The sequence below is a fragment of the Cavia porcellus genome, unplaced genomic scaffold (genome assembly GCF_034190915.1).
Source record: "Cavia porcellus strain 051 isolate PalLab524CR breed Dunkin Hartley unplaced genomic scaffold, mCavPor4.1 scaffold_13, whole genome shotgun sequence".
Taxonomy (NCBI): domain Eukaryota; kingdom Metazoa; phylum Chordata; class Mammalia; order Rodentia; family Caviidae; genus Cavia; species Cavia porcellus.
The window spans coordinates 3,299,748-3,326,751 of NW_026947496.1; the positions used below are offsets into that span (position 1 = coordinate 3,299,748).

A 27,004-nucleotide genomic window follows, 5' to 3' on the forward strand; every position below is an offset into this window, starting at 1 on the left:
TCAAACCGCACTTGAAATAACTCCCAGGATTGACAGCTGGGATTATTATCTTATTAAAAGTTTTTGAATGTCAAAAGAAATATCCAGCATAGTGAATGGAAAACCCACAAACTTGGAAAAAATCTTAGTGAACTGTGCCTCAGACAAAGGATTTCTGTCTAAAACATATAAATAATTTTAAAAATCTGACTCCCGAAATTCAAAGACTCAATCCAAAAATGGGCATCTGAGATGAATACATAATTCTCAGGTGAAGAAATACAAACAGCAAATAAATACATGAAAAAATGTTCATCATCATACTCATTAGAGAAATGCAAATTAAAACCACACTAAGATTCCATCTGACTCCTGAAAGAATGGTCAGGATCAAGGAAACTACCAACAAGAAATGCTGAAGAGGATGTGGAGAAAAAGGAACTGTCCTGCACTGTTGGTGGGAATGTGGACTGGTGCAGCCATTGTGGAGGTCAGTCTGCAGGTTTCTCAGAAAGCTGGGATTAGAAGTCCCATTTGTTCTAGCTATCCCATTTCTAAGCATATTCACAGAAGGACTAAAAATGTCAGACCACAGTGATATATGTGCACCCATGTTTATACCAGCACAATTTGTATTATCCAGATCTTGGAAACAACCTAAGTGTCCATCAACTGAGGAATGGATAAAAAAACTGTGGCATTTTTATACAATGGAGTACTACTCAGCTCTAAAGAATGATCACATTGGAATATAAATTTATAAATAAATTGACACATCTTGAGACCATACTCATTAGCGAAATAAAACATTCACATGTATAAACACTGGATAGTCTCCCTAGTGTAAGAAATTGAAAGATTACATAAGAGTTTATACGAAATATGATGCCCCATTACGTTGCTCTGAAGCCTTATAATGTCTGCATTCATTTGTTGGAATCATTTTATCCTAGTTTGTTTGATTTTATTATATGTGATAGTATAAACAGCTATTTTAAAGAAAAGAAGACATTAGAATAGCCAGAGCTGATTTAGTATCATCTTACCCTGAAGTCCTATTATGCTTTTGTTTTTCTGTTGCCTTTGGTTCTATCCTGTTACATATTATTGGATATTATTATGTGTGATAATATAAAAATTTTTTCTATGGAAAATGAGATAATATAGTAGCCTTCGTTCATTCTCTGGTATTTGGTTCTGAAAGCCATGTAATGCTTTCATTTTCTTGAATGGTTTTATACTGTTTTGTTGTACTTGATACTATCATATATGAAGCTACGCTCAACTATTTCAAAGAGACACTATGGAAATTACTGTTAATTATGGTTTTTCTTTTGGTAAAATGCTGTGTTACTTGCATTTTACTGATCTCATCTGCTTTGTTATGTCCTCTTTTGTCTTAAGCTCTTTAAATTTAAAAATAAAGTAAAAAAGAAAGAACAGAAAAATGAAGGCCTAAACAGAAACATTAACAAAAACAATTGAAAGACAACAACAAAAACAAATGCAAAAACAAAGAACAATAGTTATACAGGTTTTCAAAACAAGATGATAAGAATTTACAATGTTTTGTTAGTATTTTTTCTTGAAAATAGTTGTCCATGTTAACAGACACAGACATAAAATTAAAGAGTAAAATGTAACAAAACACGAATTCACAACCATGATAGAAGGAATTCCACTACAGTTCCTCTAATGCATATTATGATCCTCCAAACTACTCAGACAATCTGCTTCAGGCCTGCAAAGTCAATCAAATAATAAAAGCATTAAGCTATTTCTTTACACATTAATTGCTATCAACCCAGCTTGACTTCCTCCAAATCCACCCAATAATTTGCTCCAGAGGAGAGAGTGTTGCTCTTTTTGAGAGAGGGTAAGAGTGAGAAGGATGCCAGTGACCCCACAGGTAGAATAACCTCCAGAATCCTGCAGGTCAATAGGTCCTACTGAGTGCACTATTAGCTCAGCCACGAAGTTTGAATTTTCTCATTTTCAGCAGCCCAACCCTCACTCTTTGGATGTCAGATGAAGAATGAAGGTTTCATACTGTAGGCAACTGTGCTCCCTGGGGTATCTCATCCCTGCAGCTCCTTGGACATGAACATGCTTAGCTGCATGCAAAGCATACTGGAAATCTGGGCAAGGACTCAGAAATGACATGTGCTCACCACACCCTTCAGGTCACTCTAGAACCGTTCCCCTTGGAGGAAGACTGAGGAAAGGATGGGGAGATGTTGAATGTCTCCAAATAGGAAATGAGAAAAATATTTTAGTCATGGCCATTTGTACTTCCTGATAAATACAAAGAAAATTAGAAACTTATTTTTCTAAGATTTTAGTAAATTACTCCATGTCAGATTTCAGAAATATTCTATGAATCACCATTTTGTTTTCTGGAAATAGAATGGCAATAAGATGTTCCATATAAGAGCAAGTATGTTCTTTGTTCTTGCACTATTCAGTTATTTGGTATTTAAAGTAAGATTATTGGCACATATCAATTAACAGGACATTGGCTCTCTTCATGCATTTTTGCTCATGTGCATAACAGGCCAATTTGAACCTTGTTTCAATAAATAACAGTGGCAGTATGCCTAATTTTTGCAAATGGACTCAATGATTTTAGTTGAGAAGAGAAAATTTTGGGTTTTTTTTCTCCATGCCACAGAATAAGCTACTTCACTTTCCTACAGCTCACTCATTGCAGAGAATGAAAATGGTTCCACGAAGAGAAAAGGTAGCACTCTGGAGAACCAGGTATTCCTGGGGACTGGGAGGAACCAAGCAAGTATCCAAGTAGCCAGCCATTCTGGTAAGCTGTGTAAGCCTTGAGAGTTTCAGAGAGAAAATTCAGATAGCGCCTCCTGTGAGCCCACCAGTGCATGGGTTGAGAATCAAACTCACATCTCTCACTCCCTCTACTCTGGATATTTTCTTGCTTTAGCTCACGTATTCTGCAGTGGACCTTAAGAGGAATTAACTTAGCTTTTAGAACTTATCTTTTACTGTGTTACATAGCTTCTAATTTTTTGCACTGGCATGAACATTTGGTCCTCAAACTTTTTTTTTTATTCACTGATTTCAGTGACCTATTGATTATTCATCAGTGTGTTATTTAATCTGTATATATTTGCAAAATTTCTGTTGATTTTTGCTGGTATTTGATACATCCATATTTACAAATTTTACCTATTATTGTTGAATTATTCCATTTCATAATATGTAGTAAGTTTGTTTGTCTCTTTTCATCAGTCCAGGATTGAAGTCTACCTTATCTGAAAATGAGATAGGTGCTTCATGCTTTGCTAGCTTTTGTACAAAATGCTGTCTCTATGCATTTATTACAAACCTATAATGTTTTTGGCTTAGTTGTGTTTCTTCTTTTTTAATTTAAACCAGAATTTTTTGAGATTGTTTCCTGGTAACTAAAATAAATAAATAAATAAATAAATAAATAAATAAATAAATAAGTTTATCTTTTGAATCTATTCTGTGTCCTGTGTTTCTTGATTAGGGTATCAAACCTATATACATTGAGTGGTATTTATGAATAACATTGATACAGTTTTAATATTATGTTATTTTTATCATTTTGATTTCATTATGTTACTTTTACTGTAGCTGTTCATCTTGATTAGTGTATCGATTCCATAAGAATTTTTTACTTTATTTTTCTTTAAATATATCTATCTTTCTTTAGATCAGTTTGAGTGCTGGTATAATGATCATAAACTGCAGTTTTTTAATCATGATACATCCTTAGTTCTGCATCAATTGGAAGGTGTGTCTACAGGTAACATTATCAAGATTGCTTTCATTATGAGCTTTAAACACTTCCCCCAATGTTTCTGTGGTCTTTAGGCTTTTTGCTGAGAAGTGTGCCTTTGTTGAACTGGCTTTAGCTTTCTACACTAAGTAATTCCTTGTTTTTAACTGATGTCTTCAAAGATTTTGTTTCTGCATTGACTTTCACAGCCAACCATGATGCGTGAACAAAGGTTTTTCCTGTGTAAATTTCAGTTTCTGCATGCCATGCTTCAATCTGTGTAGATCTCATTTGTTCTACTGGAAAATTTTTTCACTATAACATGCATAAACATATTTTTTCATTACACGAATTTTATTCTTTTAGTTTATCATTGATTTTACTCAGCTCACTCTTCTTTGTGATATTAGTAGCTCTCTGTGTTGTTTTAATGCACTTTTCTTCTATGCCCTGAGACTTTGAACATTTTTTCCTGTTCTTATAGGTGATTTATATGCATTCTTCTAAGATGCATGTATTCATTCTAAGTTCATGTTTTGTATTTGATTGGACTTTTATTTTGCAATGGTCTAATTTATTGAGATCTTTGTGTACTTTAGGTGTGAGTGTTTTTTCTCCAAGGAAGAGTTGGCAAAGCTCTTCATTCTCTAGTTGGTTTTCCACTCTGATGGTTATTTCCTTTTCTTTGCAGAAGATGCTTCCTTGGTACAACTCAATTTTTTGATGAGATTGATTCTTAATTCTTGATGATTGATTCTTGATTATTCTTGGGTTTATTTTTTGTAGTATTGGCATTCTGCTTAGAAAGTCCTTGTCTTTGCCTAATTTGAAAAAAAAATTCTATTTGTGTCTTCCAGCAGTTAAATTTATTTTTCAATATTGAGACATTTGATTGTTTTTAATTCTAGTGTACACAGGGCTCCAAATCTTTGGTCTCTCTCTTCTAAGGACCTAGGGGAAAAGAAGACTTAACCTGACAAATTTCTGTGACTGAGTTAGAAAGGCTTTGTTTCAGTGTGTCATCATTCTGCAAATTCCCTGGGTTCTCCATCTCTGGAACTTAAAGAATGGAAATAGTGGATGCTTAGTAAATGAAATGCCTTATGACTTGAAATTAACTAAATGCGATTGTCAAAAATCTTAAAAATGTCTGCACACAAAAGTAAAAGATAAAGTGCACAATGACACACTATAGTCAAAAGTAAAAAATTCACCACTAGATATTAATGTGATTTTCCAAGATTTATTAGAAGAATTTTCTTTATTAATTCAATATTTTCCCTTTATACAATCATCTTACAGCTTAATTGAACACTAAGTTGTTTAGTGTTACATGTATTATAGAATAGAACCAAGAGATAATTATGGTGGTCTAGATTATACACATATTTTCTGTCTAATATACATAACAGCAATAGCCTTATATTTACATACAAAAAGAAACAGCCATAAATTTATGGTATTTTATTCCTTTTTTATTTCATAGCCCAAACTATTTGCCATTAAACATATATGCAAATGGGCCAAATATGATATCTCTCACAGTCAAATGCTGCCCTTGTTCACATTTTAATATAAATTTATTGCATACATAACATTTTAGCCTAACAATGTTGTCTTTTTCCTGTATTTTCTAAATAACACATCATTACCAAATAATATTATTTTTAATCATTTTATGTCAGTAAACTAAAGAAATACTTAGACACGAGACTATGGGAATAAAACAAGATACCAAAGTACACTATGAATTTTATGATTGAAAAGGTATATCAGGAAAAAGACAATAATAATACTACTACAATTAAACACTTGTCAGAAAACTATTTCTTTAATTACACACTTGGCATTTGTAGAAGTGGTATAATTTCTAAGATGTGCAGTAAAATGTGAAAGTCGCCAAGACTCTCAAATGGAAATGAACAATGCCAGTTACACTTTTCAACAGGAAAACACTGAAATCAAAATTTTATATACAAGGTTTCTGGGTGATGTGAGAGTTTCCCTCACTAATGCATACAACGGCTCCAATAGGTTAAGTGCTGAATACTTAAAACTAAAAAAAAAACATATATTATGTGAAGGAGAACCTATATCTGTGCAGTAAGGAATAAGGAACTAATCAGGTTTACTCACCCTTAACACTGAACACATCATGACTTGAACATCGTGCACCTGACTGAAAATATGGCTAGAACACACAATGATGAAAAAACATATGGGTTGCTCCATGTAGCTAGCATGTTGTTTGAAAAAATGCCTTCTACTCAATTAGGCTGTCATACAAATTTCATCTTCAGAAATGCCTCTTGAGTTTAGTGCTCATATGAAATTTTAACAATTTGGACAATACATGTGAAAAACTCAAATAATTATAAATTAAGAGACACAATCAGATGAAAGTCTCTATTTTAAGGAATATAATTCAGTTTCCTTAATCAGGCAATGGGAAAATGTTTTATGTTCTTGATACTCAGATGGCCAAATAAGAGAGTAGTCTAAAACTCAAAAAGGGAACACATGACAAATCCAACTGGTTGCTTTGAATGATTTGCTTGTCATTTTTTATAGTGGTCTGTTGTTCACAGAATACATGCAATATTTGGATCAGCCTTTTCTAATTCTGGCAAGAAAATTTTCATCTGATTAGGTATGTAATTCTTGCATCAGGAGCTCAGCTCACATCTGCAAATCATCATTTCTTATTATGTAGAAGCCAGTTTCTATGAAACCTGTCCATACAAAATGTGCTGTGCACATTAAAAGTCAGTTATTTACTCTGCACTGCCTTATACAGAAACACATTTGCCTTTTCAGTAACACATGTTTATGGTTACTAGAGGTCCATGCCAATATAAAAGAAATTTACTAGCTGTCTCCATTAACTTTTGGGAGAGAATGTGCTGAATATGACTTTTTTTCACAGGTTATTTTGGGCCCAGTACATTAACTTTGACTCCACAGCATTTGGTCAAATGAATTTCATATGTTTGCATGTGCCCCACAGTGTAACTGCTCGGGTCACAAAAGTGTAGGAACTTATGTTAGGATGGTAACAATTTGAAGAATGAATAATCTCAAAAATTATATGCATATTTATAGGGCAAATAAATGTTTTCCATGGAAATATACTGTCCTATGATGTGTAGACTTAAATTGAAATTAATTCATATTTTGTGTCTATTTGTTATATATTATTAATTCTCTTTGGAAGATACTTATATACAATTGTATTTTGTCTTTTCTACCATCTTTTGCTCCACCACGTTTCCTATCTGTTCTCAACGGTCTTCCTTCTAATTGTCATCTCTGACTCTCTCTTGGATTTTTTTTTGTTTTTGTTTTTGTTTTCTCATTTGAGAAAACTATGCAATGTTTGTAATTTTCTATTTCACTTACTTTACTTAACATGATGATATCCAGTGCCTTAAATTATTCTAAAAAATGGCTTGAATTCACTCTTTATGATCTATTTTAACACTTGTATATATACCAGGTGGATTCTCTAGCCATTAATCTGTTGATGGATATGTCCGTTAGTTCTGTACCGTTGCTCCTAGGAATTGCATTGCCATAAATGTGGATGTGTGGGTATTTCTTGAGTATGCTGAAAGAAAATTATAGGAACACAGCAAGAAATGGAAGGAGTGGATCGTGTTGAAGTTCTAGTTTTTTAGGTTTTTGAGAAAAATCCATGCTGATTTTTTTTTCTTTTTAATTTTTTATTTTAAAGAGATTAAGGTAAAACAGCACATAACAAAACAGATCAGAACAATGTAAGCAACAGAGTATTTATTTTTTTTATTTAAAGAGAGAAGAAGAAAAAAAGAAAAAAAGAAGACATTAAAAAACAATGCAGTAGAAGGGTACAAATAATATAGTATTTCTAGAAAAAAATATATACAGTACGAAATCACCAGTTAACAGACTACACATTATCTTCCCAGAAAAAAGCAACAAAGTATTCCACCACAATACAACCCATAGTTAACAGTAAATACCATAATGTCCCTTTTTTTTGAAATAGTTGAGTATAACTTCATATACAATAGTATTAAACATAACAAAATAGTATAAAACCATTCAAGGTAACGAAAGTATTACAGGGCATTGAGAATCAAATAGCAGAGAATGAACAATGTCTACTATATTATCTCATTTTCCATAAAAATTTGTTTATACTATCACACATGGTAAAATCCAATAAGATACAATGTGATAGAACCAATGGAAACAGAAGAGCAAAACCATTGTAGGACTTCAAAGTAAGATGGTATTAAGTCAGCTCTGGCTATTATAATGTCTTGTTTTCTTCAAAATAGCTGTTAATACCATCACAAATATACAAATCAAACTAACCAGGATAAAAGCATTCTGAATAATGAATTCACACATTATAAGGCTTCAAATAAATGTAATGGGGAATCATGATTACCATAAACTCTTATTTACTCTTACCATTTCTTACACTAGGGAGACTATACAGAATTTATACATGTGAGTTTGATTCATTTCACTTATGAGTATGGTCTTAAGTTGTGTCCATTTTTTATAAATATCTCAATGTCATCATTGTTTATAGCTGAGAAGTACTCCATTGTATAAAACCACAACTTTTTAAAATCCATTCCTCAGTTGATGGACACCTAGGTTGTTTCCAAGATTTGGCTATTACAAATTGTGCTGCTATAAACATGGGTTCATGTATGTCACTGTGGTATGATGTTTTCAGTCCTTCTGAAAATATGCCTAGAAGTGCAATAACTGGAACAAATGGGACTTCCAATCCCAGCTTTTTGAGAACTCTCCAGACTCATCTCCACGTGATTGTACCAGTCTACACTCCCACCAACAGTTCAGGAAAGTTCATTTTTTTCCCACAGCCTCTATAGCATTTGTTCCTGGTACTTTTCCTGATCCTGGCCATTATTTCTGGACTGATATGGAATCTCAGTGTTGTTTTAATTTGCATTTCTCTAATGACCAATGATGATGAACATGTTTTCATGTATTTATTTGCCATTTGTATTTCTTCATCTGAGAACTGTGTGTTCATCTCAGATTCCCATTTTTGGATTGGGTCTTGGAATTTCAGGAGTCAGATTTTTAAAATTCTTTGTATGTTTTTGACATAAGTACTTTGACAGCTCACTAAGATTTTTTTTTCCTAGTTTGTGGGTTTTTCTTTTCACTGTTCTGGAGATTTCTTTTGACATGCAGAAATGTTTTAGTAAGACGTGATCCCAGTTATTGATTCTGGGAAGTATTTTCCAAGTGGTTTGATTCTTGTTCATGAATTCTGTACTTACCTCTATGTCTTCAAGGTTTTTATCTAATTTGCTTTCCAACAGATTTAGTGTTTCTCTTTTAATATTCAGACCTTTGTTCCATTTAGATTTTAGTTTAATACATAGTGATAGGCACGAGTCTAGTTTTAGTTTTCAGCCCTCTGATTCGTATTTGTGGTGAAATCACTAATGGTTAAATTGTACCACTTAGCTGACCTGAAACAGCGTAGTGCTGGTTGTGAAAGGCCCTGATCATTGTTGCCAACAGCATAGAAAAGAAAACTGAATGAGAAAGTGGTGTGCTATTGTTTCTCCTATAGGAAAACTTTATGCTGGCTTTCCTGATATGAAAATGGCATTTCTCATCATCAGCAGAGCTCAGGACCTCGCTGCTGCAGAGGATGACTACAGTTACTTTGAGCATAGCTGCCTGGCTCTAGTGCAGACCCCATGGTGTAGTGGCCAAGATCCTTCCTTCCAATGCCACAGACTTTCTAGCTTAAACCACAGACATTTAGGCCTCTCCAGTGCAGACTTTGCATGAGACATTGGCATGGTTTCAAGTCCTCCAGTTGGACACATGTATGACATTGCCATGGGCTCTCGGTCCTCAGCTGGACCTGTGCAGGACATTGACATAGGATTCACATTCTCAGCTGGATTCCTTGAGCTTCTAGTATGCATAATGATCATCTGCACTGTTTTGCATTTCACTTTTGGGGTGAATATTATAAAAGAATCCCATGAATTATTTGTACCGTTTTTAAATTTTTTACATTGCATAACCTGACTGCAACTATGTTCTAACTCAAGATATAAAAAATACTATAAATAGTGTTTCATCATTATAACAAGTGATATAAAACTTAGACCTCACAAAAGCATGAAGAACATCATATTGGGTAAATGTATGAAAAAATTTTCTTTCTTAAATTACATATAACAAATCTGATTCCTGAAGTAAAACTCTAGTCTTACTTGGTGAGTTTCCTATAAATTAAAATACTAACATAAAAGATGAGGGAGGTACAGTGCCATATTTACCTGTAAAGTTTTTACATTTTATATGGCATAGAATAGTATTAACTGGAATGGTGCAGACTAATTTTGAATATATTTTAATGTCTAGAGCAAATACAAAAAAATTGATTAAATCTAGTACTTTTATATGTATTTTAAAGCCTCTGACTCAGTTCAAAAAAACAAAAGGTTTTTCAGTCACTATTAATAGAAAAATGAAAGACATTGCACTTTAAACGTTTTCTGCAATGATTTTTTACACGATATTCAGAGTGTGTCTTCCCAAAATTATTTGATATGAAATTTAAAATTTCAAGGGAAACAGTAAAAAAAAACTGATTTAGACATAACTATTTCTGAAATTCAAGATGCCTCCTGAGGTTCTAGAAGTGTGTTCACATCAAATTAAAAAGCTTTTGTACAGATACTAGAACAACCAAGGAATGAAGAAACACTATATACATGGGAAATACTTATAGTCACTAATGCATAGACTGAGGACTAACATCCAGAATAAAGAACTCAAAAAACTAAACCCCATATTAAAATATTCAGTAAAAATGGACAAATGAAATATGCAGACGTTTGTCAGAAAAAGAAATTTGAATGGTACAAAAGTACATGATAGAATGCCCATCCCCACTGACTAATAGAGTAATGCATGGTAATATGATGTTGATATCATCTTACTCCTGAAAGAAGAGCTGTTAGCCAAAATTCTAATGATAAAAAAGCGAGGACAAGAGGGGGAAAGAAATTATCCACATTGCCAGTGGAAACGTAATCTATTATAGCTCTGAGGAAATCCTTGTGGAAATGCTACAAAAAACTAAAAGTAGAAATTCCCACTGACATCTCTTACACTGATGAAATGAGTAAAAAAAAAAATGTATCACAGAGAAGCACGAATATTCCTCTGTATAGCAGCATAATTTAAAATTGCTAGATTTTAAAAACACTTCATATATGCATCAAAAGATGATAAAGAAAGAGTGGGATTTATACCCAGTGGGGGACTGTGCTGCCATGAAAAACTCTGGAAGCATTCTTGGTAAACAAACACAATTTGAGAATATAATGTTAAATTAAATAAGGTGGACACATGTACACCAATATCCCTATGTGTTTTCTTGTATGATGCTCACTTTATAAGGTAAAACCAAATAAAAAGAAATAAAAGTAAGTATGAAAAATTAAAAATATTTCCCGTTTACATATTTCATTGTTTTCTAAACACTGCACTAAGTCCCTATATGTTTGTGTAGCTTAGTTGTTTGAAAAGAACGATTAATGTTAATACAATTCTTTAATTGTAAGAATTATTGCTTTATATTTTATGCTGAATACTATTGTTATTTTACTACTCTCTTGATCTCATTTGACTGCAAAATTAAGTTTTGAATTATTCCAAAATAAAGTAATAATTATGTATCTTTAATTGTACTAATACACAGAAGAGAAATTTGAAAAGCTGGAATGCAAATTCTAGGTTATCTGTAAGATTCATGCTAACAAAAAATATTTGTAACACTCTAAAGACTGCTAAAATGACTTAGTTTGAGCAAGAAAGGGATAATTTTCTAATTTTATTTGTATAATTAAGAAACTCTAATGAATACAGTCTTTTATAACATAATTTAAAATAACACTGATATATTCTTTCACAATGGACATATTTTCTTCCAGATCACAAATGGTGGAAAACATTCCATTTCTATCTATTCTGAGAGAAAACAATCATTTTTGCATTTCTTTGTGAAAGTGATAAGATGCTCCCATCGTGTCTTAAGCACCACATCTTTATCTGCTCACTCAGACTTACCTCCTTCCCCAAAGGGAGCACAGGGTTGGAAAAAATAAAAAAAAGACAAGACAGGAATTACAGGAAAAGAGAGGTCCCAGGGATCTAGTCTCTGTTCATCACGTGATTAAATTTATTAACTTCACTTTCTTGGTCTCTAAAATATTGTACTTCATGACTTGCCACTTGCTTCAGGTAGAAGTCTACTGAAAAGCTCTCTTTCAGGATGATTAGAATTTTGGGTGCATCAAAAGATTGCAGTAGAACTTGGCTTCTGCAGGAAAAGAGAAATGAAGCAATCAGGAAAATCCAGGTCCAGAAAACCTATGGTGAGGGAGAAAGGGAATCTCATGGAGGCAGAATGATTACTATATACATGCTCGGTGAGAGTGAAATGGTGAAGATAAAAGGAAAGGAAACAAACAACCCTGAGAGCACAGGTTTGCCAAAAACAGGAAGCAGTAGATGTAGACAAGAAGATGTTTCAGGATTTACACTCATAATTCAGCACTGTCTTACTGGACAAGATAGTTGAAATGTCTTGTTTTCCTGGCATTTGAGAACAGAAAATGCGGAAAGGCAGAGAGGGTTGGGATGGTCTTCATGGGCATGACAGGTCAAGTTATGACCTTCAGTAGGTTAGACAACGTGCACAGCAGAGGATTATGCCAGAAAAGCAAAAGACAAACTCATGGGGAGTTCATGAGATTTAATATAAAGCCGATTCAAAACAAAACAAACTGATGTATGTTCCCTTGTTCTGTGAATTCCATAGCTTTTATAAAACTGTTGAATTTCACTGCTGTGAAATATAGTGTCATTTATCATGGATGTTTCATAAACACTTGGAACACAAACACACATGTTTTCTCCTTCCTCTCTCTTTAGTCAGTTATCCATGGAATATTCATCTACACTTTGTGCTCTGTATTCTACTACTATTGGTAGCTTAATCTCCTGTGATGATTTGGTACACTTTTAACAGTGGTGCACTCTATCAATCTTGCCTGAATGGCAAATTTTAGGTACATTTTGAATCATTTGCATAGTGTGTTTTCTATACTTCAAACTTTCTTAGGTGTTTCACTGTAGACCACATTTCTCAGCAGCAGGATCACTGATATTTGAATGGCACACTGCTATGCTTTGCGAACTACAACATGTGTCACAAGTTTGTTCAACAACTAACCTTGCCTGTATCCAGTAGATTCATTGGGACTTCACATTTCAATTATAGTAAGGAAAAATATATTTTATCATTGCTAACAGTTTCTAAGAAGAGAACATCATCTTCTAGCCATTCTTCCAAGAACAGTGTTTTCAATGGATGGTGGGTAGGACTTGCTTCTTGAACTTATGCTACCTTAGTTTTTGAGAAAATTCAATAAATGATCAACTTTCTTCAAAAATCTCTCACTGATCTCTACAGAAGATAACAAGTCATAAAAAGATTACACTACGGTTAAACCAGGGCATAGAGCCTCCATTCCAGGAACGCCCTCTCCACACACAATAGAAATGGCACACATCCCCATGACACAAAGCCAGCAAGGCAAATTGGAATGAATTATGATGATGTTCACTTATGATCTCAGTGTTCTGTGTGATGAACACAGATGGTTTACAAGTCTGACAAAAGCTGAAACAGTTCATGTCACAAAGAGACTTTGTCTTAAAAATGGATCAGGATGCAGCTCACTAAGAAGTAGCTGGTTTTGATCCTCATTACTGGCAGAAAAGATAAGAGAGAAAAATGGAAGAATGGGGGAGAGAAGGAAGTGCAGGTACAAGTAGAAAGAGTAGAGGAGTAAAGAAGAAATAGAAAGACAAGAGGTGGAAGGGGAACAATTGTTTTGAAATGGACAAAGAGGAGGATTTAGAAGAGAAAATGCAGATGGAGAAGGAGAATGAAAAGGAAATATCTCCATGAATACACATGGCTAAATTCTCCAAATGTTTATTCCTTTAAAGTAAGGTTACTTTTGCCCTATGATGTGCACAAATCTCTTTCCATTCTTCATTATACATAAGGCATACAGATACACAACATCCTTTGTCTTTCTGAGTATATTTTGAATTTTATCTTCAAAAAATTTATATTAAGTAAATTTGCTATAATGTTCACTTGTTTACCTGTCTTTTTTTGGGAAGAGAATACAAAAAAAAATGAAACAGAATAGAGCCAATCAATACAAAACACTTAACCTGATATATTATATTTCTGGGCCTGAGCTACTGTAACATCTCACTCTTTGGCGTGGAGATGGTATTATACATTTTGCTGCCTCTAATTCTGCAAAATCCCTATGGAATACACATATTCTCTAAAATTCTGGACAGCTGCTGGGCCTCAGCACAAACTGAACTGAGACACCAAGTTCTCAGGCAATGTGTGATGCCTATCATGAATTGGGTGTTATCTAACTGACCTTGCAATATAAACAAGATGCTTAAACTTCATTAGTTAAGGTGGTACATAGGGGGATCAGATTTGAAAATGTCCCTAAGGCACAAGCAAGGTACAGATGATGTGTCACACATGTCATGGTTCTTACTTCTGTGGAATAACTTTGTGTCCCTCAATTAGCACCTAATGGCTCACGATGTCCACACTCTTATTTATAGGCACCAAGCATGAACATGAGGACCAAGCCTGCAAGTTTACTGTGCATTATCAGCAACCACCCTGTCTGTGGACAGCTGTTGTACTACAGCCCTTTTCCAAGACATCAATGAAGAACAGTGGCGAGGGGCAAATATACAGGAAGCAGAGTTCTGGGCAGTTAAGCTGGTCATGTATTTTGTTTGAAAGAGAAATGATCATATAGAAAATTTCATGAAAGAGCCGATGAGCTGGCAAGAACATCAGGGTTTTGGATAAAACATGATGTAAAAATTGGTGACAAAGTTTTCTGGAAGAAATATGTGGTTTGAGTGTTTTTTTTAAAGTGATGCATGTTAAGATAGTGGTGTGCTACATAAACACAGGAAACCACTACTTCAGAAGAATAAGCCTTCAGTAACCAGGTGCACAGTAAAACCCATGCTGAGAATAACATAGAGCTCTTTGCTCAGACACTCCCCTGACAGCCCAGGGTCTTGTGGGCAAAGGGATCCAAAGGCTGAAGTAGAGGCCATGAATGGCCTTTGTCAAATTACTTTCAGGCATCAAGAATGACACAGTTAGAGCTTAAATAGCCATAATGAAAGGTCATCTGCTGGAGCCTCTTATAGTTGCATTCTCTGTGGTGATGAGCCTATGTCCTCATGGCAGGTTGATGATATTTGTCAGCTTTCACCAGGGAATATGTAGCACTTTTCCTCACTGGAATAGATGCACACTCCTGGTGCTAATTTACCTTCCTTTCCCATAATGCTTCTTCTAAGATGCACATCTACCGACCTACAGATGGCTTCCCACACCATCATGCATTATTGTTTCTGACAGAGGGACACACTTCATAGCCAAGGACACTGGCTAAGGCCCTGGCACATGGATTTCCCTGGGCTCATGTTTTCCTCTATATACTTCCAGCAGGATAGATGGAATGATGAAATCTGCTTTTTTTTAAAAGAAAACATTTTTTTTATTTTTTTTAAATTTTATTTAAGAGGAAAAAGAGAAAAACACAAAACAAAACAAAGCGGTGTAACAGTACATGTAATACAGAACTACAAAAAAAAAAAAAAACATAACAGTAAGAAATCACCTGTTAATAGATTACGTATTATCATCTTGAAAATAATTGCTCAAATCACAGTATCAAAGAATACAAAGTGGACATTCAAACAGGGAGACTGCAAACAGCTGTGTTCAATGATCCAAAAACATTAATATAGTCAGCTATTTAACACCCCTAAACACAAAACACACTTGCTGTTATATCCGTTAGAGCTCTTTTTTTTCCCCTCTCTTTTTTACAACAAAATTTACCCATTTTGGATTTTATTACTCCTCAGTTCTTATTACTTTTTGGGGGGGGAGAGAATATGAAGATGTAAATATAATTACATTGAACTATGTAGCAATACATTCCAGGGCCGGTAGCCAGTTCTTCAGAATTGTTCCATATTATAATTACTTGCTATGCTCTTTGTCAGTATCCAGAATATGGTGCTGTTATTTCTATACCTTGGCAGATACTCCAGAAACTGATGTGGACAAGTGGAAAGCACTAGCTTTTCCCCTAGGGATCTCTTGCAAAAGTGTTTGCTTACTACTCCCATTACTATTTGTTCTGCTAATAGCTGTGCTGTGCTAAAATGGTAAACAATTCTGCTGAGACAAAAAGACATATTTTATTTAATTGGAATCTGAGACTGCTTTGAAGTCCTTTTAAACTCATCATGCTTCTGAGGTTACACAGAGATTTTTGGTGCTCACAGAGTGATTGATGCAGACTACCATGGAGATCTGAGACTAATACTCCACCAGGGAGATAGCACACAGTAGGCTTGGAGCTCTGCAGTTTGTTTAGGGATCTTCTCACATTGGCAAGCCTTGTTAGTAAGGTCAACACAAAACAACCACAACTCCACCCAGACATAAAGGGAGTCTTCCCAGATACCCATCGAGTCATGGATTATCCCTCTAGCTGAAGTAGCAAGACACCTCTAGGAAGCTGGCTCAATATATATATATATATATATATATATATATATATATATATATATTCATTTAGGCAATCTTTACTGTATTTTTACTGCTTAGAAGGTAACATTTTTGAACCATTGTATCTAGATTAACATTAAATCTACATTATTAGGAATGTTATCAGGGACTCATAACACCACCCAAAGAAACTTTGACTCCTATTTTAAAAAGAAATCTGTGCATTCCCACCTATATACAGGATAATTGTATTATGTTAAGTGAAATTATGAACTTGTTGCAGCCTTTATTTGAAAGTTTAGTATGGTTTAATTAGATGTACCTTGTCATGAAGTTGATAGAGATGTAGAGTGACTATTAATCATGGTAAGTCTACATAAGTGGATTTCAAAATATCCAGCAGATTAGTAAAGTTCATTTCTGTATATGCCTACAAGGTATTTGCAGATATGATTGGAATGTTCTCCACATCACTGGACAGGTAAGACCACTCAGACTGAGGGTGGCAGCATCCAATGGGCTTGCAGTCTGTGTAGAATAAAACGGGGTAGAAAGACCTGGTCTCCTGCGCTCCACAGGAGCTCATCTTCCTCAGTCACCCATCTCAGCTTCTTTGCAGTGGCTCTGCTGTAAGTTTCAGGGTTTTTATGTGGGTCTTAGAATTGTTTCCTTCTACCTTGTGTTCTGAAACTTACAGCTTGTTTTCTTGATCAGGTCCTGGAAACTCCGACTTTCTAGCCTTCAGATATCCTGTGACCTCCCCTGCTGCAGTACTGTAAGTGTAAATAATATAGCTCCTTGCCTAACTTTCCACTTCTGTTTGCTTAATATGCATTCCATTGTTTCTTTCCTTCTAGCGAAGGCCTAAGCAGTTTATTCACAACAGTTATTAATTTGGTGATTAAATTAATGAAAAATGTACTATGTAGTTTTTAGTTCCAAGTTTTATCACAGGTAAAAATTGCTACTTTTATTCAGAAAACCTAGTTTCTATTCCTTTCACTGTACTCAGGCTGATTTCTAATTCTAATATCAATTTTACTTAAGAATTTATTTCACAACATTGAATTGTGGCTGTCATTTTTTTCCAAAAAGTCCATCATTATATGTTTTTTCCAAAAAGTCCATCGTTATATGTGCACAGTAGATTATTTCATGGCATAATTTTTTATAACTATTTTTATTTTTTGGTATTAACTGAAAGAAAATAGCCACTATCTTATGCCATTTCAAAATTCTGTCCAAGCATTTAGAATTGATAAATTACCACATGTGATGTTTAAATTCAAAATCTGGCACTGCTCAAGCTAAGGTAATTAGAAGATTCTATTTCAAAGATGTTAGTGTTGATTAAGTATTTTACTAAGATATTTGACAAAATGGTTTGTGATATTAAAAATACAACAAAGAAATACCATAGAAAGTAATTATTCTTGAATTCCCTCATCTGTCCATATACTTATATTGAGAAGGTCAAGTTCTCATGTTGCTTTAGATGCATAGGTATAAAATTTAGAGAGAGTGACCACAAATATTCACTATACTTAACATCATGTAAAAAATCTCTAAGTGGTGAATGGATGCTTGAATCCAAAAAGGACATATTTTGTAACCTTTTCCATAGTAATTTATGTCAAGGAATGCTACCTCATAAGAGTTATTTACAGTATTTCAATCCCTGTCTTTGAAAATGAAGAACAATGGCTAGCCTTTTTGCTTACTGCATGATGTCAAATGTGTGAGTGAATATGTGTGAACATGTACATTTCTCTGGCCTGAGAAAAAGCTGTGTTTTTAAAGCTCTCTGCTGTGAGGGCTGATAACTTACAGATTTAGACATCGCTGCAGATTAATATGCTTTAGATTATTTATTTGTTAAAGTATTCAAATTATTTGTTTGTCAAATCTTCGTTGTTCAAATTCATCCCAGTTCAAGTCGAAGTAATCAATCTTGCTGCACTCTATAAAGTAGGTGAATACTTTCTATAACTTTGTACTTACTTCCTCCATGCCTGTTTCTTAATCAATATGTAGTGATAATGATGCAAATTTAAATACATGCTAAAGCCAAAAGCTATAGAGAACTGGATATATATATTATAAAATAAGGCATCATTCACATATGTCATACAAAGAAGACAAAATAGAGCATGTAAAAATCAAGGAAAATGAGAGAGATCTAATCAGTGCATGTCTGGAGACTGAAAACTGTTTTATAATTCTCATTCTATGTCTCATGATCTTTGCATATATTTTGAAATTTTGGCTAAAATAGCAATCATGAATGAGAAAAGTTCTAATTTTTATTTTTTAAATTTTAAACCATAAATGAATACACATGATGATACAGATTTTCAAAACAAAACAATGGAAAATTAACACTGCTTAATATGTTGCATATTCTTTTCAGATTAGTTATTCAGAATACCAGATACAGGCATGAAAGCAATGATCAAACAGTAGAACAATGAAAACTCAAACTGGTTTTAATGAACTGAAAGAGATTAATAGTATAATTAACTATCATGTATATATTATATATATTTATATGTGATCTTTTGCTTTCTTTCTTTTGTCCTTTCCCAAATTCCAGTTATTATTTCCTTCTTTGTAATTTCATTCACTTTCACAATATCTGTAAGTATTGTACATTATTTAGATTCTTACACTATGGAGACAGACAGTATGATATTTACGTATGTGAGTCTGATTTATTTCACTTATCAGTATGGTCTCAAATGGCATCCATTAACTGTAGAAAATTTCATGTATCCTTCATTGTAGTTGAGTGATACTCCATTGTGTAGAAATATCACATTTTCTTTTATCCCATTTGGTGGTTTATGGAGATTTGGGTCTTTCCAAAGATTTAGCTCTTTCAAATTGCACATATACCACTGTGGTATGATAATTTCAATTCTTGAAGGATATCCAGAAGTGAAAGACCTGGGTCAAATAGAATGTCTACTCCTATACATTTCTGAAATCTCAACACCAATTTCCCTAGTTGTTGCACCAGTGTAAACCCCCACCAACAGTGGAGAAGGGTGCCTTTTTCTCTGCAGAACCACCGACAATTGTTATTGGTTGATTTGTTGATGACAGCCATTCTTTTTGGAATGAGATGCTATTTTAATTTGCATTATTGATTGACCCGAGATGTTGAACATTTCTTTATGTATTTTTTGCCATTGTATTTCTTTATCTAATAAGTGCACATTCATCTCTGATACCCTTTTTGATTGGGATCTCTGAATGTGGGTAGTCTGCTTTTTTACAGTTCTTTATATATTATGGATATAAGTCCTTTTTCTGAGAGATTGATAGCTAAATTTATTTTTACCATTCTGTGAGTTTTGTTTTCACTGTATTTTTGGTTTCTTTTGAAATGCAAAAACTTTTAACAAGATAAGTTCCTTGTTGTTGATTCTTTAATTTCTAATTTATATTAAACAAAAGTTTAATACATATAACACTGAGGAGACACAAATAAAGTTCATATAAAGACTTCAATAATCCTAGATTCTCTTATCAGAAATGATCTTCAGAACTCTGCTGCATCATTTCTATCATTTTTATGAAATGTAATTACTCAAAATCCATTCATTTTCCATATATCTAATGGAAATGATTGAGAAATAAAATATCTCTAGATGTTTGAAAGTTTAAGGTCATCTCAGTGAGGAACATTGAAGACTGGGAAGAGTGAGGAAAATGTCTGATCAAATATCTCTGTGAATGCTTCAAAGATTCAGAATCAACATCTGAACTTGGACCAGAGACAGCCAGGCCTACTCCACTCAATTGTGCTTCCTGTTCTGATCACCACCACCATGAATGCTAAGGCGAGAGGTATGTGCAACAAACATTGAGTGCTGGATTCACCCCCAATCTGGGTGGGTTACTGTGAAAATGTAGCTAATGGCAAGAGTTACCAGTTTTACATGGCTTGTTTATTGATTTTTTTTTCATAGGGAAACCAAAAAAGTGAAATTTCAAAGCAAATTAATAGAAGGAAAACACTGATTAATACACTGCTTGTTGGTATCTTTAAATAAGTTATTCAGAGTACTATATATATATTTTTTTTAATTGTCCAAACAACAGTAAGGCAATCCAAAATGTGAAATGGGAAGAAATTGTTACAAAAGAAAGAGAAACTAGGATGGTGTGGGGGAGAAGAAATAGTAAAGGACAAGATAGTTAAGATAGTTGTACACTAATTTATCTGATACATCTGCAAGAAATACATAACAGCAGGAAGTGATCCCCTTTTCAAATTCTGTCTCTATGCAAGAGCAATTGTCTACATACACATCACAGTGGGAGATGCCCCTTACAAACTTTCTGCTCCAAGGAGTACATCAGCAGGTCAGGTCAGGAGAGGCAAGGCTTCCCAAGTGAGGAATGTTCTGGGAAGCTTGGAAAATCAAGAGTGGTATGTGTCTGGGTCTAACCAGGGTCACTTTTGATGGTGCTGCTGATGTCAAGCCTGCTCCTGTGGAAGAATGTGGCCTCTCTTTCACATTGTACTGCTAAACTAGCCCACCAGACTACCCTGCCACGTCTGCTTGAGCATGCAACAATTTTGTCTGACAGTATCCACGTCCTCACTTCAGAACTGTGCCACGATTTTGTAAGTAGCACTCTTTTCATCTCATCTCAAAGGGAGGTCTACCAAAAATTCTGGATAAGGAGTACAATTTATGTTTGAAAACCTTATCACTAAAATATAAAATAATATTGATTGATGTGTTGAAAGAAAGCATGAAGCCAATAAAATATGAAATACTGGTATAGGAAGGTTTATGATATCTATGATTGATAAAAAAATTTATAGATTAAAAAAAAGACTTTCCTTACTTCCGTTTGTTTTTTAAAATGCATATTCCTGACATTAGTCACCATTAGTTAGGCCTGAGGAAGCATGCTGGTTTCTTCCTCTAGCCAGCAGGGATAGTCCATGGGCATTCCTCATAGAGTGCATCATAGATGCCCAAAACATGGGAACAGCTATAAGAGAACTGGCCAGATCAAATAGAATCGAATTAAATCAACTTAATTTCAATTTAATTTCAAAGATGGAAAGAAATCTAGGTTTTCTGAGACCACAAAACACAAGGAGGCAGTAAGCCAAGATTTCCACTGTAATGGATAATGAAAGATGTGGATTAGCAGTGAACTTGTTTCCAGGTAAAGTCAGTTTTAGCAGTGTGCTTTGTCTCCTACGTGGTCAGTGTTGCAATGGATGACAGGTTAAGGCTGAGGACACAAAAATACTGCACAGAGAACTGACCCATGTTTGTGATATATTCATATCACAGTTCTATTATGCATCCCTGTCTTCTCTTTTAGCATTTCTGACTTGCCCTGAGTATTACACAAAATCATACTAAAATTCTTTCTCAACGTTCAGAAAATTTACTTATTACTCATCTTTGTAATCTATTGGTGTTTAATCTTAATCTGTTCCTTAGGACTTTATCATATATTTTGTCTGTTGTGGGATTAAGTTTTTACAATAAAAACTTACATTTTTAATTGATGATGAACTGGTAAGCTGGATGTATGTGGAATAAGAGCTACCTGAAAGAACAATGCAATTTTTATATCTGTTTAAGGGCAGTTTACCAGTTTGAACCCTTTGAAAAGCAAGAGGTTAAATAGGTAGACATGGACACACCTGTATCACAGCATTTGGGTCAAATGCTAGAGCAAAGTGTTACCTAACACAGTTATATTTTGAAGTTTTGTTGTTTTTTTCATGGCTGTGTACCACATTTGTAGTAAGAAGAAAGCTGCAAAATAAAGGCATAACAAATAGAAGAGTGTGGGAGGTCAGAAAAGTTAGGTAATGGAAAATTAGGTAAAAGGGGTAAGTTCCAAACTCTGTATTGTCAGACACATCGCAGCCCTCTTTTGGAATCAATTACACAACATTAGATGTAACCACATTAAGCAGATAGATTCCTATTGTCACTTACAAGCCCAACTCCCTGAATTTTCCTTTGGTTCCAGACAACCCTGTACTCCCAGGACACAGACATCTTTTCAGTGTTAAGGAAAAGGTGCCATACAGCCTCCATCACCACCCCCAGTGACAAGGAAGAGATCCTGAAGATGAAGGTGAGTTCCTGCCCAGCACTACCAGCACCCTAACCCTAACCCTCACCCATTGTCTGGCTTTGCAGGCTGTGGGCTCTAAGGGTTATTGTGGTCTTTGGTGATAGGAGTTACACTGCAGAGCAGAGCAGTAGGATAAGGAGCAGTGAGAGCAAACACACTGTACCTGGAAACCCCAGGGAAAACCCAGTGCTGAATAAAAACTGTGCAAGATCGGAAAGCTGGAGATGCAGACGATCTTACCTCAACCAACACCACATACCTAGGATTTCAGGAGAGAAATGTGGGTGCTGTTTACCCCAGTGCAGGTTAATGTGGCTCCTGAGTAGGTGGTGGTTCCAGTCCTAACTGTTCTGTCCTGTACCTTCTCCATGGAACTGGCATCTCTCCCCTTCTGCATCTGCTTCTGCACATGAAGTGCAGATTCCTTCAGTATGCACTTGCTCTTACCCTTATCCTGAGTCTACTGAAGTCCCCCCACTATGATTATACCATTTCATATCATGATGCCATGTGTGACTCATCCTCTGCTTGGATGATAGCAGAGCAAACCTATGAAAACTGAAAAATTTAAACATGCTCTATTTTCTCCTGCTACAAATGTGCTTTTCAAATTTTCTGCCATAGACAGTGTTAACAGGATTTTAATGAAAAATGGAAGTATAGTGGGAAAACAACACTGAGATATTGTTATTAAATAGAAATCCTACTAGAAAGGTATTTATTTTAATCAACCAGTTACATGTTGTTTCTTTGTTTTACTATAGCAATGTTTAGGCTAATGGCTTAACTAGTAAATTTTAAGAGCATCTATAATCTACAGAAAAAGTTCACATACACTGGAACCTACAGTCAGTTTTTCAGTTGGCCTCTCTAAGAGAAAGTCACAGTAACTGACATGTCTGTGTCTTGCTTCTGTTATGGTGTGCTCCAACCTGGTGCTCAGGAGAAGGACCTGATCATCCTGGTGATCTACTTGATGCGCTCTTGGGATGATCCCCTGAGCCATCTCATGGCCCAAGCAGTTCACCTGCCAGAGGTCCCCTTGAATTTCATGGAGAAGTCCCAGTCGATCCAGGAGAAAATACAGCAACTTCTAGAGGGGCTGAAGACTATGGCTAGACAGGTGGGTAGCTCCTGATGTTCCTTTGGTTTTTAATTATCAACATCCACTCAGCATTGGCAAGAGGAGTGACATCCCTTGCTTTGCAGGAATAGCATTTAGCCTGAGTGTTGCACCTTCCAGTCTGCTATTCCACAGAGCCAAAGGCATAGACAGCAGTTCAGATCCTACCGTCCAGGGGTCTCAGGATTCTCTGCTGATGGGGCCACCCCCTGCACTGCACAGGAAGCCCCCAGAATTGTCATTTCATGGGTGGTGGGTACACATTTCCCTGAGAAGAAATTCACACAAGGTTACCTGCAAGAAGTGTATCCCTTAAACTATCTTACCAATGTGACAGTAAAATTCTGGAAAGAATTCTGGAAAAAATTCTACCTGTTTTAGCTCCATCAGATATTTAGAATCACGAGATAGAAAGGAAAATGACAATCGTATTATTTGCTCAACCACCCTATGTTAGCCAGAGTAAACTAAGCAGGCCACATTACCTTTGCATTTTTAGAATCACTAGATTATATAAATTGCCCTGAAGCACATGGCAACCTCTTCTGGAATGCTCCATATTCTATAATGTATAGAACATCTTTACCTAATTTTTTGGTATTTCAAAACTAGAACTTAATCCATTTCAGTTAATTGGCTCCCAAAATTTGTATTGCCTTCAGTGAATCACTCTTTTGCTATGTATGTCCACTCTAGTAGGGTGATTTCAACAAAAGTGCAATAACCAATATCTGAAATTATAGAAATAATGCCTCATTAAAATAAAGATTTAGTATTACAGACATAACAATATAAGCAATTATAGATTTCACTTTTTGGGGTAATATGTACTTGCTAAATTATATTATTTTGTGATTGTCATTGAAGAAGCTTATCTCCAACTCATGGTACTGCAAAGAATATATTAACAGAGGATCATAGAAATTTAACTCTTAATGTTCAATATTTTCTTCATTATTAAGAAGAAATCCTAGAGCTCACTAATTTGTGGAGTACTTTTTCAGTTCCTGTGCTAGTTCCTGTTCTACCACTTGTTTATTTGTTCATATTCATACCATGTTTTATTTTCATTCGAAGGATCAAACACCAAAAGTAATTCAAAATAAACAGACAAAAATTAAGATCAGCCCATCCATTTTAAATCCCAATAAAAGTTCAGCAGATCAAGGTGTAAACTCTCCCTAGTTTCTGTCCTTTGCTTTTGGAATCAGGCCACATCTTCCCCAGAGAGTCAGAATGGGTGCTGGCATCTGGAATTCCTGGGCCCTCCAGCTTGAAGGGGTATTTTGAGCTCAAAGAGCACCACTGTCTTCTCTTGCACTGTGCAGCACTGTGTGAAGCACCATCCCAGGATACCCCATGGCATAATGCATATCACATCATTTGCTTCCAGTGCCCAACTTCTTAAAGGTGCTACATCCACCAGTTGCAAGCCCAGGTAACTCAAATGAAGCAGCTGCTCCACATGGAGACCAGGCAGGAAATAATCCCATGTGGAATGAGAGACTCCTGACGTCAGAGTCAGTCCTGTGCAAGACCTAGTGCCGTTCTCACCCCTTATGAGAACTTTTATTTTACAGGAACTCTATGAACAGTAGATTCAATTCAGAACAGTGCAATATAAATAATGAAATATCAAAAATGCAAAGGGTTCACCCAGGACAACATGATGTCAATTTCCCTTACATGACATACTACAAGCTAGATGTTCCACTCTCCCTGGTGATATTCATATCTATCTTCCACTAGTAACTTTTTGGATGTCTGGTTCTTTACTCCTATAGGAGCTCACTGCACCTGTGATCACATGCATGGTAGGAAAATAACAGATGGGCTCTGCTTCTAGATGTTAGCAGTTAGTTGATTAATGGATTTATGATCCCCTGCATGAGACACATGAAAGCTTAGGATATTGGAAAAAGTTTTACATTTCCATCTCTTCCTCTAATCTTAAATGAATAATTGATTGGAACAAAAATAAAAATTACTATTAATATGAGTAATACATTGCTTCTCTCTTTGGTGACTAGCTTGGCCTTCAAGTTACAGACTATGTGGATTATGCTGTCTGGACTGAACTTGCACCCCTGAATTCAGACAAGGGAAAGGACTTCACTGATGCTTTTCACCACCTGTGCCACTGCCTGCTCAGGGATACCTATAAAGTGGACAGTTTCCTAAAGGTCTTAAAAGCCTATGTATCCCATGACAGGCACAAATAAGCACATAGTCCTTTGTGCTGTTCTGAGTGGATCTTAAGGACGCTGACTTTGAAAAATTCATTTAATTTTAAATATTTTATTTATATGTGTAATATTATGAGATATGTCTTCTCAAAAAAATAAAAAAATAAATATTTTGCATTTTCCAAATATTAGAAGTCCGTGTGTCAAAATTTCTATTTTTCATTAATTTGAAAACTCCCCAAAACATAACACTACAATTGAGAAATTGATATCAATTGGTACTGATTCCATATAAAAATGATCAGTCTCACTATTTCCTATTAACTAACTAGGAGGGAGGAGAAAAAGGATAAAGAATGAAAAAAAAATGGAATTGGGATGTGTTTCATGCAGTCACAAATTAAACACAAGGAACACAAACATTAGGTATGGCTCACATACACTAAGGAACTAAAATTTAAAGACAATTCTTGTAAGTAACAGAAACTAAACTTGCAATAAGAAAACAAGCATTTGCAGTGAATTAACATGAGTGCATAAATTGGATCTGTGATCATCAAAGAGTGCATTTCATATGATTCATTCCACTCATACCATAAAGTCCAGTAACTCTCAAACCATTTGTGAAAATGAGTAACATTCTATCTGTTCATATTTCTAATACTCTGAGTCACAGCGGTTCTATTGTGAAAGCCCATAAACAGCATAAGACTTGATGAACAGAATAAAAATTTGCATGACACAAACGTAACATGGGTTTAGATTTCAGTAACACATTGTTCAAACATGTTCCACTGTGCTCCTAGTTCTTCCTCTTCAGCTTGTAACCACTCCATGTGCTCTATTCCCTTGGGCCTACGGAGGCAATTCAGACTAGTTCTAACTCCATGTTACACTTGGTTATTGAATTCCTTGCCCTCCCTCTGTGGAGGCTTAGAGATCCAGCAGAGAAGGCAGGTGTAGATAATTTCTACAAGATTTCTCCCCTCCTTCAACTTAATCTCTACTTCTGATTGGGGTACTATGGCATAGACAGGCTGGAGAAATGAGAAAGTTTGACATCACCCATGTGGGGCTTTCATACCCTTCCTGTTGCTGCC

At 35.1% G+C, this 27,004-nt stretch overlaps 1 protein-coding gene across 1 annotated transcript; it reads left to right on the forward strand.

Moving 5' to 3' along the window:
• The first annotated feature begins 20,204 nt into the window (after positions 1-20,204).
• On the forward strand, positions 20,205-25,972 carry LOC100735689 (prolactin). The gene is made up of 5 exons (XM_023564580.2): positions 20,205-20,321; positions 20,930-21,105; positions 22,488-22,595; positions 23,539-23,718; positions 25,749-25,972. Exons 1-5 carry the CDS (start codon positions 20,303-20,305, stop codon positions 25,938-25,940), a joined length of 675 nt encoding a protein of 224 aa, XP_023420348.1. The 5' UTR covers positions 20,205-20,302; the 3' UTR covers positions 25,941-25,972.
• The last annotated feature ends 1,032 nt before the right edge of the window (positions 25,973-27,004 follow it).